General features: G+C 33.4%; 1 protein-coding gene across 6 annotated transcripts in view; it reads right to left on the bottom strand.

The window, feature by feature from the left end:
* Nucleotides 1-20,251, bottom strand: part of LOC128999331 (GTPase-activating protein skywalker) — a 104,294-nt gene that overhangs the window by 27,411 nt on the left and 56,632 nt on the right. For all 6 annotated transcript variants that reach the window (XM_054425768.1, XM_054425765.1, XM_054425767.1 and 3 more), the window contains exon 2: nt 7,281-7,469. In XM_054425768.1, the coding sequence (XP_054281743.1) occupies nt 7,281-7,469 (189 nt within the window). The remainder of the gene's footprint in view (nt 1-7,280; nt 7,470-20,251) is intronic.

The following is a 20,251-nucleotide window of genomic DNA, read 5'->3' on the forward strand; positions in this document are numbered from 1 at the left end:
TTTTAAAATGAGCCACTCACATAATGTGCCACTGTCAAAGTTGTATTTTTCTCCTTAGTGTTTATTACTATTATAGTTGAAGTGACAGAAAAGAAAGTAAAGTTTAAAATACATTAAGTTCTCTTTGAAGCCTGGTTGGTTTAGTTTGCATATTCAACAGCATTCAGTGATTAAAATCAGATCTCTCTCTCAGGTGGCTCAATTATTCCAATATATATTTATTTACTAGAGGTCGTCCAGTGGTCGAAAACTCGACCAAAAATATCTAATGTACAGACACTTCTCTATTTTCACCCCTTACTGTAAATAAAACAAGTGATTGGAATTTCTTCCATTAGTTTTGATTTTCTGTTAATATTTCGTTGTTATTTCGTCACCAGCATGGCAAGCCCATAAGACCCATGACATTTTTTAAATTTAAAATTCATATTTTTGTGCTTATTTTTTAGCCTATTTTAATTTAATGGGATTCTGCACACCTACAGGCAAATATATTTCTAACAGTATGCGTAGATTTTCCCTCTGATGCACACGAGCTGAGAAAAAAGGTTTTAAAGAAACATGCTTGCCTATTAATATATAGATTCTAAATCAACCACAACTTAAACGCGTAAATGGAATAACTATTTATATAAATAGTTAAAACGTTGACCCTAAAGAAGTAGTTAGAGAATAAAAGACAACCATTACACACTGTCTCAATGTAATAAGAAAAATTTTAGCAATTCGGTAGCAATGACAAAAATTAAAAACAATCATGGTGCATTTAGTAACCATCAGAGGAACCACAGACAATTTCAAAAACTCAACTTTTCAATATCCAAAAACACTTTGACAGTTGACACATGGAAGTTAATTACAGTAGAAACAATGTAATCAAGAGCCTCCATGTGGTGACAGCTACTGCGTTGTGAGAGACATTGTCCAATATAGTGACACAACGCTTATCATAGTTGACACTGACAATGTAACAGAGAACCACAATGGTGCAGACTATTGAAACTGTTATCAGCCCCTGACAGCCACATAACCAATGTACGATGACAACATTCCTTATGACAAGTCGTGAATGAATGCTTTACAAAGTATATCACAAGATAAAAGTTCATTAGAAATAGAAAATTGTACTACGTATCTCAGTAAATCAACTGTATGGAGTTCCGATTTAAAAATAAGCTTCTGTAAAACCAGAGCACCGAATGATTAATTTGAATCAGAAAACGAAATCTGAGGTAAAATTGTAATTTGGTGGGGGGGGGGGGGGGGGGCTTAAGTTAACCACTAGACGGGTTTTTAAGAATTTTCTTTTAAAGGTAAGATGTAAGCCTACATATACAAATTTGTAAGTTTGTTTTGTTCAACATCATTTGGTCAAATAAACTGCTGGATTAAAATACATCTTGTAACAAAATAAAGTAAAGATATTACGAGTAAAGAAATGTATCTAACTGAATGGTTTTGAAAGTAAATACGATAAGACCTTTTAAGTAGATAACATGTATAAATACAGATGTGGTGACTGGAGAGGTCATGCAGTGGAACAATGCACAATTAGCCCAGTTAAAACGGATATTTGGCTTGGGAGTCGCAAGTGACAAACTTTGGCACAACACACAACATGTGACTTGTAATTCTTCTCACTGATTACCAAACAATCTTTGATTTTGACACTTTCGATGAATTGCCATTTCCTGAAGATTGACAAGAAATTTAAAAAAATATTAATTATTGATTAGTTAATGTTTTCTCATTGTTTGTGAGCTGTTACTGAAAATTAGACTCTTTGATCTGTCTTTATTTTATACATATTGTATTCCATAACATATTGTTTTATTAATTGTTATTTGAAATGTTGATTCCTCATGTTTACCTTTTGTCTTAATAAAAATAGTCAAGTCAAGTCTTTTTGGATTAATAAATCTGTATCGTTAATAATTTCCTACGAATTAGTCAAGTCGTTTTCGGTTTATTAATCAGTCATAATATCCTGCAGGAGCGTTAAAAAGGGCTAGCCAGCCTAATGGTAGGGTGTGAGGCTTTAATCCCAGAGGTCCTTAGTTCAAGTCCCACCAATCACCAAAGGCTTCTAGCTAGCCTCACTTCTAGCCTCAATGCTAAACCTGAAGTAATGTAAATGGTTCCGGACTATAAAACTGTTGTCGTAGGCTGTGTAGGTAGGTCATTAAAATATAACCAAATTGGTGGACTGAAGTGAGGAGAGGAGTGTTCAGTTCAAACATGATTCTTCTTGATCCACAAATCAAATCTTTACAATTATGAACAACATGTGATTTTGATAACTTATAAATGAGTCAGAAATCGATTCATCAATGTGATTTAGTAATGATTCAGATCCAAGTTTGTTACACAACCTTGCAGAAATATATCCATGACATTTAACCATTGAAACATTTAAAAAAGTAGTTTTGTGGGTGTGAAAATTAAAAAAAAATTGCAAAAAACAAACCATTGGTCAAATAGAAGGTTCTCAATTGAAATCACATGTCAGACAAAAGGATATTCTTAGTGCAACAACAATTGCATCACAATACACAATAGGAGACCTATAGAGAACATTGCCAGCAATGAGTCACAACAGACAGACTAATTTGTAATGCTATATATTTAGCTTGTTGAACTGAATAAACAAGTAGGTAAAAACACTTGGATGACTATATCCAAGAAAAAAAACTATTATTTGAGTAAAGAAAATGTCCAATATAAGGCAATTGAATGATGTTTGTTCGGTGCTGTCAAAAACTAATTAATATCCATGAGATGCAGTGGTGTAGTCATAAATTTTCCAGTGCCTACCAATATACAATATATGTTCTTAGGAAAAAGCAGAATGGGAGCCATTCCCCTGCTGATATGAGATGCAACTAACATGATGAATATTATTTTGATCGTTGTTTATAAATTAAAACACCTGATGATTTGGGGTCATCCTCCTTTTGGATGATATAATTCCAAATTGATCTCTTGTTCCAATTGTTACGCACATCTGTAGTTCATGCAAAAGAATGTCATAGAGTTCTCAAAATGCAGCAAATGGACAATAGTTTTTCGATGTAGTTTTGACAGTAGATATAGTTTTTATAATAGTTTAGCAATGTAGTATGTAATTATTAGTTTTAGCGAATTTCCCTATAGGGAAGTAGCTATTACCATAGGTCTCATGGTAAGACCTAGGCCCGGGACCGATTTACTTTTTCATTTTGATGTCCCCAGAGGCCAAAAACACCATTTGTTCAAATTTTTATATATATATATGTATATGTGTCCATCCGCACGATAACTTGAGTAATTTTTGTTCGATTCTGATAAAATTTGGTTTGAAGGTGTAAGGCGGGATAAACTTAAATGAGTTCGCAAACCAGCATGATTGGACTATGGGAACGGGGGTTTATGGAGGGTTTTATGGGGTAAAAATAGGTTTTTCCCATTTTTGACCCTAAAAACACAAAATTTCACAATTTCTTTTTAAACCATTTTGTAGAGCTTAAAAAAACAAATAATTTAGTATATTGAAGCGTTATTATGCGCCTCATTGTTACGGAGAAAATTCAAAAAAATTGTAATTTTAAAATTCCCATGTTATTCTTATGGAGAATAAGTCAACTGTTGTAGTTTGCTTGTTTATGAACATATTTTGATCAAATTTGGAAAATACATTAATTTCTTACCAAACCACAGTCCCTTTTAATATTTTACATAAAAAAAAACTTTTTTTCCCCTCCCTGTTGCAGCAAACCTAAGTACTCATTAAACTAATTCTGTTTAAATAGGGAATAAATGTGATATTTTTAAGGAGAGATTTTAGTTTAAATCTAATCAGGCAAATGGAAATTCGCTAAGTCTGCAGGTTTGCTGCGGCGGGGGTATATTTAAGAATCAATTACAAATTTCACTAATTTCTTACATACAAAAAATAAAGAGAGAAAATCTAGGAAATCATAAGAAACTCTTACAATCAACAAGTGGACAATAAGTTACATTCAACAGCCGGTCCATATTTATTCACCAAGGATATCAACCATTCCCATTATTTTTTACCAATGATTTAAACAGTTATTCCATTTTACTAGAAAATAATTAAACCTGTATCAATGAGCCCTTGTTTCAATAGTGAAAATATCTCTATGGTATTTACAAACTAACAGTAATACATCATTATCAGAACATAGTTAACAGAATACACCAACAATTGGTCTAAGAATGCAATACTTCATTCGGAAAGCTGGGGAATTATTGAAGAGATAACCTCTGGGTCTGCTTAATAACAATGATAACAACGTAACAGGCTTTCATCTTGTTTATTTTGAATTTTCTGAATGAGCTTTTAAATCTCAAGTAGCACCTGCTATCTTGAGATATAAAACAACAATGTGTTTCTTGAGAATTCTATACTTCAATAAGGGCCAAAAATACCTTGAACTAAAGAAATTTGGTCAATATAGGTATTAGGTTAGTTTTTATCGACCAAAAATAGAGTGAAAATTTTGTTTCATTTGTATACGATGTGCTGCGCGCAGGGAAAATATGGCCGTCACACATCCAACAATTGTGGCTTTTGTTTTATCTGGGGGGGGGGGGGGGGGTCAGAGGCTATGTCAAAACAGAATACAGTTTTGTAAAGTGTCATTATGCAGCCCACACACACTTGTGCAACTGAAATGTCAAAAACAGTCAGGATTGAAAAAAAAGAATGTGATATATGTTTGTACTGAATTTATTACTCTTTTTGGGTCTTTCAAGCAATAAACAGTTGAATTAAATATAAAATCCAATGTATGTATGTTTGTTTGTCCTTTATGGACTACGAAACCGCTGGACATATTGTAATGAAACTTTCAGGAAATATTAAACATTATTCAAGGATGGTTTGTGTGAAGTTTGGTGCAGATCCGTCAAAAGGGTTCCGTCCCAGTAGCTCTGGAGTTTCCCATATTAACCTTATGAGTACTCATATTTAAATGGAATTAAAGAATCTTAACAGCTGGTTCAACTAAACAATTTGATTGTGTGATGTTCAATAGCGTTAAAAAGTTAATAGGTTTACCAACAGGGTGCAGCACTATTATTTTTTTTAAATTTATAACAACAGCTAATTTGCAACCAAAAGGTGAGTAAGCGTAGCGAACGAACTTCCACCTGGAGGCGAGTTAGCGTAGCGAACGAGCTAACCTAAAGGCAAGTGAGCACAGCGAACGAGCTTCTACCTTAAGGTGAGTGAGCGTAGCCAACGAACTTCAACCAGGACGTGATTGAGCCATGCGAACAAGCTCATCTTGAAAATGAACGAGCATTTGACATAAAACCACATTAGGACAGGACGACGTCTGTCGGGCCAGCTAGTATTCTATAAATCTGTATTTCAAATCATCTTAGCTTTTCTGTAGCTGCTTGTTTACTTTCAACGGTTATATGTTGGATGGTTTGTTAATCCATTTTTACGTGTGGTGCAATAAAATATCAATACATTTCAAAATCTTTCCAGTCAAGGTGATTTAACAACTTCATTAAGTGTTGGAGAGAATGAATGTGCTTTCTAATGGCCCCTAGTTGCCTGTCATTGATTCTGACATGACAATGAAGCTAACAAGACAACTAATGCTGAGTTATCTACAACCAACAATGGTAAAATTGATCACCATTCCACTGTTATTGTTTGCTTTTTGGTTCTTGGAATATGCCATAAGTTTATTGTGACTAAAGGTGATCCTAAAAAAGGGAAATAAAACATATCCACTGTAAATTTTTACGAATTTAAGATACTCTTCACCAGCATTTTGTATTTATTTTTTTCCAACTTGCTCTATTGTGTTATTGTAATTATCGTCAGACAACAAATCAATCAACAAAAGAAATTAAATAATTGCAATTTACATCAAAATTTCATTCAGCAATTTACAATACAATAATTACAATAATTTACAATCATTTTTAGATAAGATATGTCAACTACTGTGACTAAGCCTTAAAACTTAATTAGCACTTGAATTCTTGGTTTGTATTTTATTAATTTGACAGACTTTAAGTTTAATTTTGTTTGGTATTACTTAAGTAAGTTATTAGTTAATTATTTTGCAGAGATTCACAGTTATTGTTTAACCTTGTACGCTTTCAAAGAGATGTTCAAAATGTTAACATTAATTTTGTTCCATCTAACTAAATATGAAGTTTAAAGTTCATTTTTGATGATATGTCATTCAAGGGGAATTTTATGGAAATTTCAATCACAATTAACTAGAATAAACATTTTTCTCTTTTTGATCTCAGTTTGAGTCGTATTATGTATCTTATTGTTTTAGGTATTTTTTTCTCACCTAAGGACAATTTCAGATTTCAGATCCCAAAAAATGAAAGCTTGTTTTTAGCGAATTTCCCATGTAGGGAATAAGCTATTACCGTAGGTCTCATGGTAAGACCTGGACCCGGGACAGATTTATTTTTTCGTTTTGAGGTCCCCAGAGGCAAAAAGCACCATCCGTTCAAATTGAGATATATTTTCTCGAGCAAAAATGATCCGATTTTGATGAAATTCGGCGTAAACCTACGTTTATTCGAACGAGTTCGCGAACCAGCATTATCGGACTATGGGAACAGGGGTTTACGTGGGGTTTTATGGGGTAAACATTGGGTTTTCCCATTTTTGACCTAAAAACTTAAAATTTAGCAATTTCTTTCCAAACCATTTTGTAGAGCTTAAAAAAAATTAATAATTTAGTATATTGAAGCGTTATTATGCGCCTAATGGTTTGGAGAAAATTAAATAATCTGTAAATTTAAAATTCCCATGTTATTCTTATGGAGAATAAGTAAACTGTTGTAGTTTGCTTGTTTATGAACATATTTTGATCAAATTTGGAAAATGCATTCATTTCATACTAAACTATTACATAAAAAAAAACACCTTTTTACCCTCCCTGTTGCAGCAAACCTAAGTACTTGTTAAACTAATGTTATTTAAATAGGGAATAAATGTGATATTTTTAAGGAGACATTTTAGTGTAAATCCAATCAGGCAAATGGAAATTTGCTTAGTCTGCAGGTTTGCTGCGGCGGGGGTATTTGATCATAAGTTATTGTTAATCAAGGGGTATTTTATCGACATTTCAATCACAATTAGAATAAACATTTTTCTCTTTTAGATCTCGGTTTGTGTCTTATGCCTACGGTATTCATTCTGTCATACAACTTGTACTACACTTTTATAGACGAAATCATCAACTTCGACGAAAAGGTCAAACTATTGTGTTAGAACACCTCTAACTCACCAGACATGAAATGCAATAGAAGCGCTGCTATGGGATAGATGGCTGGACTGTAGGTGATATCAGGACATGCGAACCCCAGCACGCAGACGACACGGTCGGTCACGCTGCGGCCCTTGCGAGTCAGGTGGTAGCTCAGGCGATGCGCCGAGTCCACGAACGGCGGCAGCAGAATCGGCTTTTCGGGCAACTCTGCAACAGAACGGTCACACATGAGATGTCTGAGAGAATACAAGATTTTATCACACACAGTCATAAATAAGAATAAGAACTGCCTCTTTGTTCGGTGTCTCTCATTAAAACGAAATTTATTGAGTCACGAAGAAAGATCGCTTTTCAACTTAAAACGAAATTTTTTGCCAGAAGAATGAGTTTACAAGTTCTTAGGATAATAAGTTTCTATTTTATCTAATACATGTTCAGGATGTGTTGTCCTTAAACCCAAAAGAGTTCAATAACTCTTATTGACTCACGAAGAAAGTTCACTTTTGTATTAAAAACCAAAAATCTTAGCCACAAGAATGCGCTTAAAGTGCTTAGGATAATAAGTTTCCATCTAATCTATTTATATTTCACTGCAGTAAAAATATGCAAAATTAACCATTTAGGAATTAAAATAAATAATACCCTAGATTATATACTGAAATAATAAATTAATCCAATATCATTTGTAAGATTTAGGTCTAGCCTACATTAGACCTACAATGATTGTTGATTGTGAGATTAGTCATACATTATCGGAAAGTAAATAAAAGAAACGTCTTATAACACTTAAAAAATTGTATAACAACGTAAATTTATTAACACGTACAATGCCGATCAAGAATTTATTTATAATGTTCATGCACAAAACGGATGGCTGTGTCTAAATCGGATTATCCCCAAATTGCAGACTAAAATACATTCAAATTATAAAAGATTGGATTTAAAAATATTAAGTGAAACAGTGAGTAAACAATTATTACGATAACTCGAAGATAACAAATTATAAATTGTCTATAAAACTAACAATTAACGCTGTAATAAAATATTCAGTTTGTTTCGGTTTCAGCGTCTTCACTTTAGGAATGTAAATGTACACAAATTGGTCAAAAACAGAAAATAAATGCATTTTTACACAAAACACTGATCAAAACTTAAACGATGAATACATTTCCATGACATTAAAACAGAACCTTTCTAAACCTCTATGACAAAGACATTATCTTGGAAGAAAATTATAAGAGTTTTCAGCTCATTTATCTGACATATTTCTTTCAACGTTATAATATAAACTCCACAACAAATTAAATTTCCTTAAAAATCCACGCTTATCTTATAAAAAAAAATCTCTTACTTATCTTCAAATCAATATTTCAATCACAAGTTATTAAAAATTGCCATGGGCCTACTAAATTTAAACTGATAGTTTTCCATTTTGGAAGAACCTAGGAAGAACCTATCAGAGTTTTTAAGTTATACTTAAACTTTAATATTGTTTGAATAACAGTGATATCATTACAATGTATTTATTTTACTTTTTTGTTCATAAAAAATTATTACTAAATGAATTCACAAATAGTTAGATTAGTATTTGAAAATAACTTCTATGATGAGATTATATCAGTGACATGGATGCTTATTCTAGATGAAGTTGACTTTATCAGATTGCTGTAAGATTGAACTTCTGGGAAGATTTTCTCTGGATTTAATCAAACCTACATCATTGGATGGTCGCTGTGACGTCAGATTACCACAAGGATTTCCACTTCTTTACCTAACTACTCGTCCGAGAATAAGAAAAAAACAGGAATTTAAAATTGTAACATTAGTGACATAAAATATAGTTATGAGTACTAAGGAAATTTTGACGTAGCCTAACATAAAAAAAAAACATAAAATCGTATAATTCATGAGTAATAAGGACTGAAGATACTTAAACATTTTCTACAATCCCAGAACACAATTATAGCTCAGTTTTACACCAAAAGCAATTATTTTAACAATGAAGAGAATCATTATTCCACTTAAATTACAAGACACATTGCAGAAGAGTTGTTTTGAATAGGAATATTATTCAACAGCAATAATCCTAAAACAACAAAACAAAGAGCCCTTGAGTTGTGATTGTTGGTTCATACAAAGGAAAACTTTAAACAGCGACAATAAGGATTATTTCTTGACTTCAAAAGCCAATTATAACCTTTGTAAATACATAGGAACTAATTGGATTAAATTAGATGATATTCATATTCAACATTGGTTTAAAAAATTAATTTTTTCACTTACAAACGTTTTTTATTGTAACTTGGGGAGTTTGTAAATCAACGTTCACAAAAAGGGTTTTATAATAATTATAAAATCCTTTTATTATAATTTATCTACTCAGGGAAATATAAACCAAGTTGTATGCATACATTTTGGGCGGGTTTGGACTGTGCTTTAGGAAAATATGTGAAAGCTGCCATGCCAATGGCTTAAAAAACCTGTGTTAAAATACTTTTTTTTGTTTTTCCCTGAAAACTATTTAAAAATTTACACTGACTTGCGGCCTTTTAAACAAATTTTACCCGTTTCCCTGACTTTTTAGGTCCGTGGGAACCCTGTCTGTATCCTAGATACATCCCATTGTGTTACAATTAACATTGAGCTCTACAAGGTAGTACTGTATGAGCTAATAGCGGTTACTGTTAATGTAGGGGTGAGAGAAGAGGGGAGGAGATACGTGACGTTGCTTGGCAACTAACAACACAACTTCTGTTAACATCTTCATTGTCACTGCCTCTACCACCGTAGTTACATTAGATGAGTGAGAGAGACAGTGAATAGTTGGTAACTTGCTCCTATCTGTCACTGGCTAGTGGCATTGACTTTATCAGTGGCTACTGACAAAATATAATACGTTGAATGGTCTGACTTTGTTGCTAAATTGGGTATTTCAACATCTTACTGTTAACATTTATGTAATTTTTTATTACGTGTAAAAATATTAGTCTTCCATTAGTTAATTAAGGCTTTTTAAATCCTGCAGTATTATAAGAAAATTGTAACAAACTTTGCCCTAAACCTTTTTATCGTTCGAAAGAAAATATTAAATAGGGTGTCACGAAATTTATTTCAATCATAACCAAACCCCCATGGTGAGTTTTTAGCTCAGGCCATTGTTGAGTTTTTATGTAGAGTAACTGGTGATTTGGTAGCTATTATTTACCAAAATTAGAATACAATTTGATTTAGGGAATTGATATAGTTACAATTTTTCATTGCATGACAAAATATCAGGATGGTAAGAAATAAAACAAGCAAGTAATAAAGAACAGCATTAACATATTAGACAACCTAAACAAATTAAATGAGTATTGCAGGACATGAAGTACAAAAGATATTTCATATTGTGCCAAATAGTATTTTCATAACGCTTCAAACAGCATCCAACCAAATATATTTAAACGATTTGTCATGAATAACGAGAAAACCCCCGACTAAGAAAACAAACATAACCACCCACAAAACAAAATGAAGCAACAAAGCCGACAAAGTGGTCTTATCTAGTGTTATCAAGAGATCTAGAAGGCAGTTCTACAAATAGAAACAAGACAGAGAGATGCTGTGGGAGTGGGAGAGTTGTTATCATAAGATTACCACACAGCTGGTGTCGACATGACACGCCCTTATCACTACTGTACTGCCTCCGTCATATCAGTAAACATCTTGCGATTCATTGTCGTGCCTCCACAGCAAACAGCTGGTCACCGCGCCGTTATAGGGAAAATAAATACATTTTTAGCGGTCATGAACAATTGTTCGTCTTAAGTGCTCAAAAGGATCCAGTTTAGAATATAGTTCATTTGCCCATATGTTTTGTCCGTGTCAATTTGTTGTGATTTCCTATAGTATATTTTCAAAAATGCGCATGTTTTTCTTTAAATTAGTTGGGAAGCTATCAGTGTAGGCCACTCCTAGTACTGTAGTATAGTGGTTTTTCAGTGGCTTCAGCTGACACATACGAATAAGGAGGCATCTACTTCGTCTGCTTAAGATATCAAAAGTCAATGGTTTCTTGTGATACGTTTAAAGCGCTTTTTGTCCGAAACACGAAACAGCTATCCATCATTGGGCTTTTTATCCTAGCTAAAGAAAAGCTGGACATAATTTCTACACTGGTTTATATTTACCTTCCCCTTAAACTATGGAACAGTGTTAATTATCGTGCGACTATGTAGTAGCTTTCGAAATGCAATAGTACAGTAGCCTAACTCCAAACATTTGTGTTTGTCACTATTTGAAGTTAAAGTCAAAATACTACCTAGTCTATGAGTTTCTACATTATCCAGTCTAGTACAAGTGTACAACCACAACAACAGGTAACAAGTGTAAGTGATACACGCGGGGCAGCCGAGCGTATCTGCGGTCAAGGTCATGGTCAAGGTCGTCTGTCTCATACACGCCAAGGGATGTACACTGGATACTCCACCTGAACTCTTCAAGAACTACTCAAGCAGAAACGTCCCATCTGCCAACATAGCCTTTTTCGTGACTGAAAAATAGCTCTCGAAGTAAAATGTCCAGAAAAGAAATAACACCCGGACACCCGTTTTACGAAACTGAAATTTCTTTCCGTTGCGAAGCACAGATAAAACAGCTAGTCACAGCTGTTCAATTTGAAATCATCAATAATTGATAATCCACTGAAAACTCACAAAACCATTTAATTTCGTAGATGCCTAATTGAGCGAAGCTCACTTTCCCTCACTTTGTAACTTCTTTGTAAGAGCATCAGAATGTAATGGATTGACCAATTGATATGAAATTTGGCCAACAGCTAAAGAATACTGAGCACAATGTTTAGATAAAAAAATATTTGCAAATTTCCTTCTGGATTTTATTTTATAGGTAACGCAATTTCGCTTGTTATTTTAATGTAAGTTGGAAGAAAAATTATATTGGGTTTATGACATATGGGTTTATCTCGTTTCATTTAAATAAGATAAACATATGTTAATTGTTTGTAACTGTTTTGTTTACATTTCAATGTTTACTTTCATCCTAGGTTAGTTGGAATGTTTATCAATGGAAGTAACAGTTTTGCTGTATTTGTCTTGAGAAATGTTGATTGCACGAGTACATCCCGCTATGCGCATTTACAAAGTACAAGCAAATGGTCAGGATGGCCAGTTTCACTACAAAGGTAACATCATTAATGTTGAGCAAGATATTAATGAAATAGCATCTGTCTTACGGTACCTATACACTGCCCGAACACTTTAAAGTCATCATTGTCCAACGTCAAGGCGTCTTTGGCCATATCGATTTCAAAGTTCGACGTGAAAAACTACATCAAGCACTTATTTGGCTGAAGGCAAATAACCCATTCTATTTTGACATAACCATTAGTGATGAAGCGCTACAACAACTACCACTCAATGATTTTGTTCACATGAGAGTACCGTGTGTACGTGAAAACCAAGAAAGTCCTGATGAAATCGAAGAAGACCAAGTTGAAGAAACATCGTTGCCTATGATTGCGCAGTCTCGTCAAAGGGATCACCCTTTGACGAGACTGCGCAATCATAGGCAACGATGTTCTGAGACTAATTTTGGCCGACCGGAACACTGTTGAAAGGGAACATATTGTAGGTTGTTAGCTGCATTAGCCATTGAGAATCTTTAAATAATGCTTCGCTCATTTATGCGTCTAAAGTGTAACGGCAGACCACCCTAGTGATAAATAGGCTAAAACATCACGCAACATTGCAGTCAAAATCAGAACCTTAATATTTCAGAACCACGCCATATCACACTTCTTGGCAAACACTGAAAATGCCAGCTGATACAAGTTTTAACAACAAAAATGATTGATAACACGACCATATAACATGTCTTGTCTTGAGCTCCGATAACATGTTATCAGTTCCGAAAGAGACTAGGAAAATGCACGTAGGAAAGTATTGTCACATAGATTATTATTGCACAAATGTTTTAAGTAAGTAATTGACGACAACAGGATATCATGACAAACTTTCCTCAGTTGGTCAGGAAAAAAACGCTTATGATTTAGAGGGGTTTCGCCGAAGATTTCGCACTTCCTTAAACTATATTTTGTAATTGTGACAGAGTTTGATTTTTAAAGTAATATACTGCAGAAATAGTATGACATGTTTGTTGTATTTTGAGATAATAACACGCTTTAAATTAACCACAATCTTTGGTCGTCAAGTTGATATCTTATGCAGGTGATTCAAGCCCTTCACTTAAAAATTTTCTATAGCAATAATATTATTCCTCAGAGTTTCGCTTGGTTCTTAAAGACAAAATAACATTAGTAAGATTCCATTTGGTTCTACATTGATTAGCTTTTACGTATAACAAAATAGTAATTTCTACCAAAGAAAGTTATTTCATTTTTTGAACAAAGTAACATCAAGTAACATCAATCTTGATTCATTATTTAGGCAACTTTTCTCGCTTTATATTTTGTAGTGTTTAGTTAGGTTTGGTTTGGAAGTAAACGACGTATTGCATATTTTAACTATTTTGATTAAGAACTTAACTATTTACAGATGCTTGTATAGCGAAAGGGTTTAAAACATTGCATTTCTTCTAAAAAAAAGACCCACTTCACACACAGGAATAAATGAATGAATGTTTTTTATTTCTGAAAATTACAGTTACAACAATACATAGCACCACCAGCATACATAGGAACCATCCAGGGTGTACATATAACTTGCAACATGTTATTTATGGTAGGCCAAAATTAACTGCTGCAACGTGCCAAAATCAACACCAACATAGGGGGAAAAGTTAGTTTACTACAATGGGTTGGGTTTTAATAGGCAAGGTTTTTTTTGGGTTTTCAACAATTTAGGCTCTCGAGCCATCCAGCACCGGTGGGATCGTTTGCTTGCAGGGTGGGGGGGGGGGGGGTGTTCTTTAGCGAAAGACCCTTTGTAGTTTTGTCTATCACACACCTTTGTAAACTATCACATTGATATGGGATGCATATTTGCAGTGTTAGGTAGGTAGGCTATTTTAAATCGTGTGGCAGTGTATGTTTCCACCAACTGTCATTTACAATTAAGCTGTAGGAGAATACTCGACAAATATGCGTTTTTACACATTATCAAGTTTCGTTGTAAATAAACTTCCTGTACATAAACAACTTGTGGTAAGAAAACTTAGTAATTGTAGCTACGTGCCCGGTTTAACAACATAAAGGGAAAACAAGTTTATATGGTGAGTATTACTGTAACGGTTGTTAACTTACATTGTATCATTGACTATTGGATACAGAGGAAGACATCCCATCTATATGGATCAGCTGTCACCAATTTTTTACTAAAAACTAATGTAGTTGTGTGAGCGAGTCCCAGATTGCTCTAGTGTCTAAAATTCTATTTTGTACCTTATCTTTTTACTGACATAGTTACCGGGTCATAACAGTTGCTATAGCTTATAAGTCATTCCATCAGTTTGACTTGGTAAAAACCATCGTGTCGGCAGAAATCCGTAATTTATCAGCGCAATCTGTGGGTGGCTCACATCAACTAAGACAAATGTGATCAAAAACTTGGCGACAACTTTAACATGGAGATTAGAATGTCTTGTCAAAGGTTGTTTTCGGAGGAGTTGTTTAAATGGATACATAAACACGGCTATAAATATATCAATGGCAATGAATCACTTGTAGCATGGGCGATTGCGTTTCATCAGATAGTCCCAACGTTACTACAAGACGCATCGCGACAAGACGACCTTCTGCGAGCGGTCAAGGTCTCTCATTGTCAACCAATAGACGACAATGATGATCGGTCTAAATCTGAACTGGCCAAGCCTCCAACTCACTCTGGTAAAACACTGTGTATTGACAAAGTCTCGTGAATGGAAACTGTTATTGTTTAAACTACATGCTTTGCAACAATGTTTGAACCTATGATAAAAACTTGTCTAAAACTACTACAACTATATCTAGATTTACCAATTGTTGAATGTTATGTATTAACTGTGAATGCATTAAATACAACTTACGACCAGCCAGACAAATTTTCGACTTATAACTTTGGTTTTGTAAGTTAATGTTATTTATATGTTTTATTTAAAAAAATCGGTTCAACAATTTTGTTAGACAAAACAAGATCGGGTTCTACTTGGTAAAACGTTGTAGCACAGGGAAACGAGAGTCCCTTTATTTGTGTAACAGCGTAACAGCGTAATTTGAATTTTTTTCTAATGAACGAGTTATTGAGTTGTCGTAAGTAGAAAGAATATAGGCCTAGCAATATGACCTCTCACTTGGGACATTTTCCCCATAACAATAACATAGGGGTTAATACAAATGTCCAACTCCAATAATCATTTTCAATCCAAATATATTTTTAAAAACCAACTCTATTTGCATCACTCACCTGCATAACCTAACAAAATAAATTGAAATTTCTTTTGATTTTTTTATGTTGTATTATTGTTTTTAATCAAAAGTTGATACCCACTTAAGTCAGAATTTTAACTGTTTTGCCGTATCTCAAGCCATTTTCGAGATATAAGAAAAACAAAATAATGGACTTAGAAAACTTCGAAGAAAATATCAACTTTTTATTGATAACGATCAATAAACGAGCCATTGAGTTGTCGTATAATACTAATCAGACTAGTTTATTATTACAAATTACAATTTCCCTTATACTCAACATTTCCAAAAGTCGATTGTCTTCTTGTACGCGCATATTTTTAACATTATTTTTCTACTGAAATTATTTCACAAAATACAATTCTGTTCCTGTACACACTCAAACCCCATTATTATTGTTGAACTGAATGTGTACAACATATGTATGTAGTTTGGGCATGATACACACAGTTACGTCGCTCTGCCTCGCATTCTTCGTCTCAACCAATTACCAATACAAACAGCCAAATCGTCGCAGCTGATGATCGTAAACATCGGCTTGTGTTCAACTATTTCTGTCAATCCGTTCAACAATTTCAACAGGAAATAAAATTGAATTCGTTCAAATTTCTTTGGCAGAAATTCCGTTAACATACACAATTATGTTTCAAAGTTAACAATAAATAACCTCATTCATTTCATTACCTACAGTAATGTTTTTAAAATGTTACGTATTTTTGCTATGGAGCAGGCAAACCACTAGTTGGGTGATTATTGACGATATGTTTCTTTACGATTAGCAATAGAAAAGTTGTTACATCTAAAAGAATAACTTCATGAAAATTAGGTAACTTCAAAAAACGAAACCCTTATTATTGTTGTTTAAGTGGCGTCAAATAAATTATTTAAAAATAAAATCGTTCGTTTAACGTCATATAAGTTAACATATATAGTACGGTAATAATTCAACCAAGCCAATTTCAACCACCGCTGTGCCTACCTACTGTGCACGATCTAAATGGCAAATACTTGAAGCAGGTACAATGCAAGAACATACAATGCTCAAACAACTTTGGATATATTGATTTGACTCCTTAGTACTCATGATAACATTGCCCTTTTGGCTGCACTCTTGGAACGCACTTATAGTGTTATGTCACAAAATACTAAAAACAAAAAAATATATATATATACCCAGTCGAAGACCAAATAATCGCCAATGCCAACTTTAAGCGTATTATTTACCATAAAAGCCTAATTTATATCACTAATGTTCATGACATCAATAGGATGACCAACAACTTTAATTCAAATATTTCAACAATCAAAGAATCACTTGAACCCAGTAAGGGTCACTTGATTCAATATGCAAATGCGTCGGGTCTATGTGATTCAGTGGGTAGAACAACAGTTCGCAGAATCTATTTAAACGTTCACAAATCACTTGTAACCCGAGGTAATTTACATGTAGATTGACCCGATCGGACAAAGGGTTCGGCAGGTAATATATTGCTTGGTTATCAATATCACAATGTAACTGGTTAGTTAACTAAGGATACCACACGCGCGGGAGCTAAACGTTGGGAAATGTATTTTCATAATAAATTATTGCAAACAAACTAAATACTACTCAAATACGAATGGATTTTCGTTTATCTATTTGCATTAACCTTTTGGGTTTTCATGATGGATGAAAAAATTCATATAGGTTTGCTATTATTTTATAAAAAGTAGAAAAACGGTACAACCAAAGTAAATTTTTTAGTCAGTTTCTTTTTAATTTCCGTTGTCTTAGATACTTTTGGTGTTTGATATCCATTGCTATGACACCATTGGTAACCTGTAGTAACCTGTGCGACCTGAAGTAGTTTTGAACAGAAAATATACGACCAGTAGTAACCATTGACGAGGTTTCAACTTTTTCTCTATGCATTCCGTATAGGTTTTACGACAAAATTAAACAGTAACGATTTTGTTCAAACAATATGCTCAGTTAATTGCAGTTTTGTTGGAAACTTCAATTTTAAAACGTTCTTTTGTTGCATTTTATAGCCTGGACCAACGGCACTGATTCCTGCATGAACGGAATCACGATCTCGATACGTATTGAAAATCAATTAGTTGCAACTAGAACTTCGACTGCACTACTTCACGCTTAAAATGTGTAACCCACTAGATCGACTTTTCCTTACAGGAAAAATCCCTAGAGATTTACTTTTAACCTGTTACCATGTTGTTAAACTGTTAATCACACCACTGACATGTTTAAGCAGATCGTGCAGCTATACATTCGGTAACGTGTAAACGCTAAACGGCTATGGTAGCAAGTGCTGTAGCTTCCCCATGTAACATTGGCCTAGTATCGACTACTTGTTAATTGACTAAACAACTCACTTGGGCAACTGCATTGTTAATTTACAAAGTAAACTATGTTTGTGCGTTAGTAAAATCCTCTAAAATATATACACTGTCGTAAAGTAAATGTGTTCCATTTTTCAAAATTGTGGTAGTCAAGTTTAATAAAAAATTACTTCGAATTTGAGCTTTGAGAAGTTGAGTTTACGTTGTAGTAAAATGCCCGTTTATTTCTCGTTTATTAACTTAAAATTCATACAAAGGAGAAAATAATTTCAACATAATATAACTTTTACGTCTAGATAAACTAGTGTAGTACGAAACAAATCAATGAGAAAATATTTATTAAATAGAAGTACAATCTATGAATGGCTCATTTAAGATTTAAAACATTCTGGACGACAAATAGTATATAGTAGAAGCCATGTCCATCAATTATAATCTTGTCTGTGTCAAAAGCCGGTTTCAAATACTGTAACTACGCTTGAGAGGACAACATAGAATATACAATATTAGAAAATAATTTTGAAAATAGTTGTATGTGTTTAAAAAATTAATTCCACAAAAATAATCGTTAATAATAAAACATAATCGCAACATTTTGCGCTACCGCTCAGTGTGATCCAAAACAAATCAATAAAAATCAACACGCTTAGTTTTTCGTTTTAAACACTAAGAACAAAATTTCATTTAAGTTATGGGCGTACTTTTTTATACGAATCTGTGATAGCGAAGGCACAAAACAAATCTTCGAAGATAAATTGTTCAAAAACAACACTTTCTGTTGCTAAACGTAAAAAAAACCTTGTAGATAAGGTTATTTACAAGAAAACACTGAACAAGGAACTCTATTCTGGTCGCAAGGGAAAACACAGGATTACAATAAAGGTTATAAAGTAGCGTCCCGGGAGGCCCTGAAATACATTATTGTGCTCGCTATGTTCCTTCTAGCGCTTTCAATTCCAGAGAATGTTTTAAATTGACACAGTTTTGAATATTATAAGAAATTGAACATACGTATGCGGTAGCAGTTTTCCCATTATGCATAGGCCTACTAATCTATAAAGATAAAGCCTTTCTGTAATTTCGAGTCGGTAAAATTTACATAACAATGGTATATTTATTAGGTTATGTACTTAGTCGGTAAGTGATAAACATGTACTATGGCTTATTCACTAGTTTCAAAAGAAAATTCATTATTTAATCATATGTATTTTATGATTATACTATGTACATAAATACATGTAGTATTAACATACTAATTATTTAAGTTACGTACTTTTTGATTGGCGTTACAATTTCATAGGTTAACTAATATACACAGAAAAATCTATATTCTAAGGATACTTAATGCAATTTAGGCTATGCACAAATTTTATTCTAGAATATACATTTTAAACACCAAACCAATTTAAAATTAAGGGGCGTTTATAAGTTCGTTAAGACTATGGTGAAACATTTAGATGCAGAATGAGCAACCATTTTCAAGTCAAAATTTTCTTTCCAAATTTTGTATAAGAGTCCAACCAGTAGGAAATTGTTCACAGCTCGCAGCTACTGTATTCGAGCTACTGTATGTTAAGCCTTGCCTTGAAATGATCACTGAAGCACAAAATTCTCTTTAACCTCGAATTTCTTTTACGTAATACACGAGGGGAAATTAACATACCATTGAATAAACTTTCCTCAAAGAAAGCCCGTTACAAGGGATTGTCGTGTGGCGAATCCAAAGCGAGGGTAATATTGATCCTGTAGTTCCCCAGCGGGAATAGGCTCTTAACTGATACACAGTAGGCCTACCCTGTGTTAACACCACTGCTGAAACTTGCAGAATTGAAAACATTTCTCTTTCTTGGCTGCTTGTTTTACGGTGTTTTGATTTATTTAAACACAAGTAAACATTGTTTTACAGTCACGTTAGTTCAATGAAAAGAAAATACATTAAATAGTTTAAAAAATAATCGGGTTTTCTAACAAATTGAGTAAATTCCACCAAGGTTACAAAATAATTAAAAAAACCCGGAGATATATTTTATTTATAGCAATTTAATTTAAAATGTTTCTACTTGACATTTATGTTAGTGGGCAATACACAATACACGTACGTGTATACTCGATTAATGTAATATATCTGAAAACTATATATTTGTTTATAAACTACCGACATCGTGGATGATGTTCATGAATCCTATAATGAACGTTGTTAATTGGAAAGTTAATTAATTTCCTAAATACTTTTTAGGTACATATATTG

Source organism: Macrosteles quadrilineatus, unplaced genomic scaffold (genome assembly GCF_028750875.1).
Source record: "Macrosteles quadrilineatus isolate MER2022 unplaced genomic scaffold, UCM_ALF_1.0 Scaffold_8__2_contigs__length_117827958, whole genome shotgun sequence".
NCBI lineage: Eukaryota > Metazoa > Arthropoda > Insecta > Hemiptera > Cicadellidae > Macrosteles > Macrosteles quadrilineatus.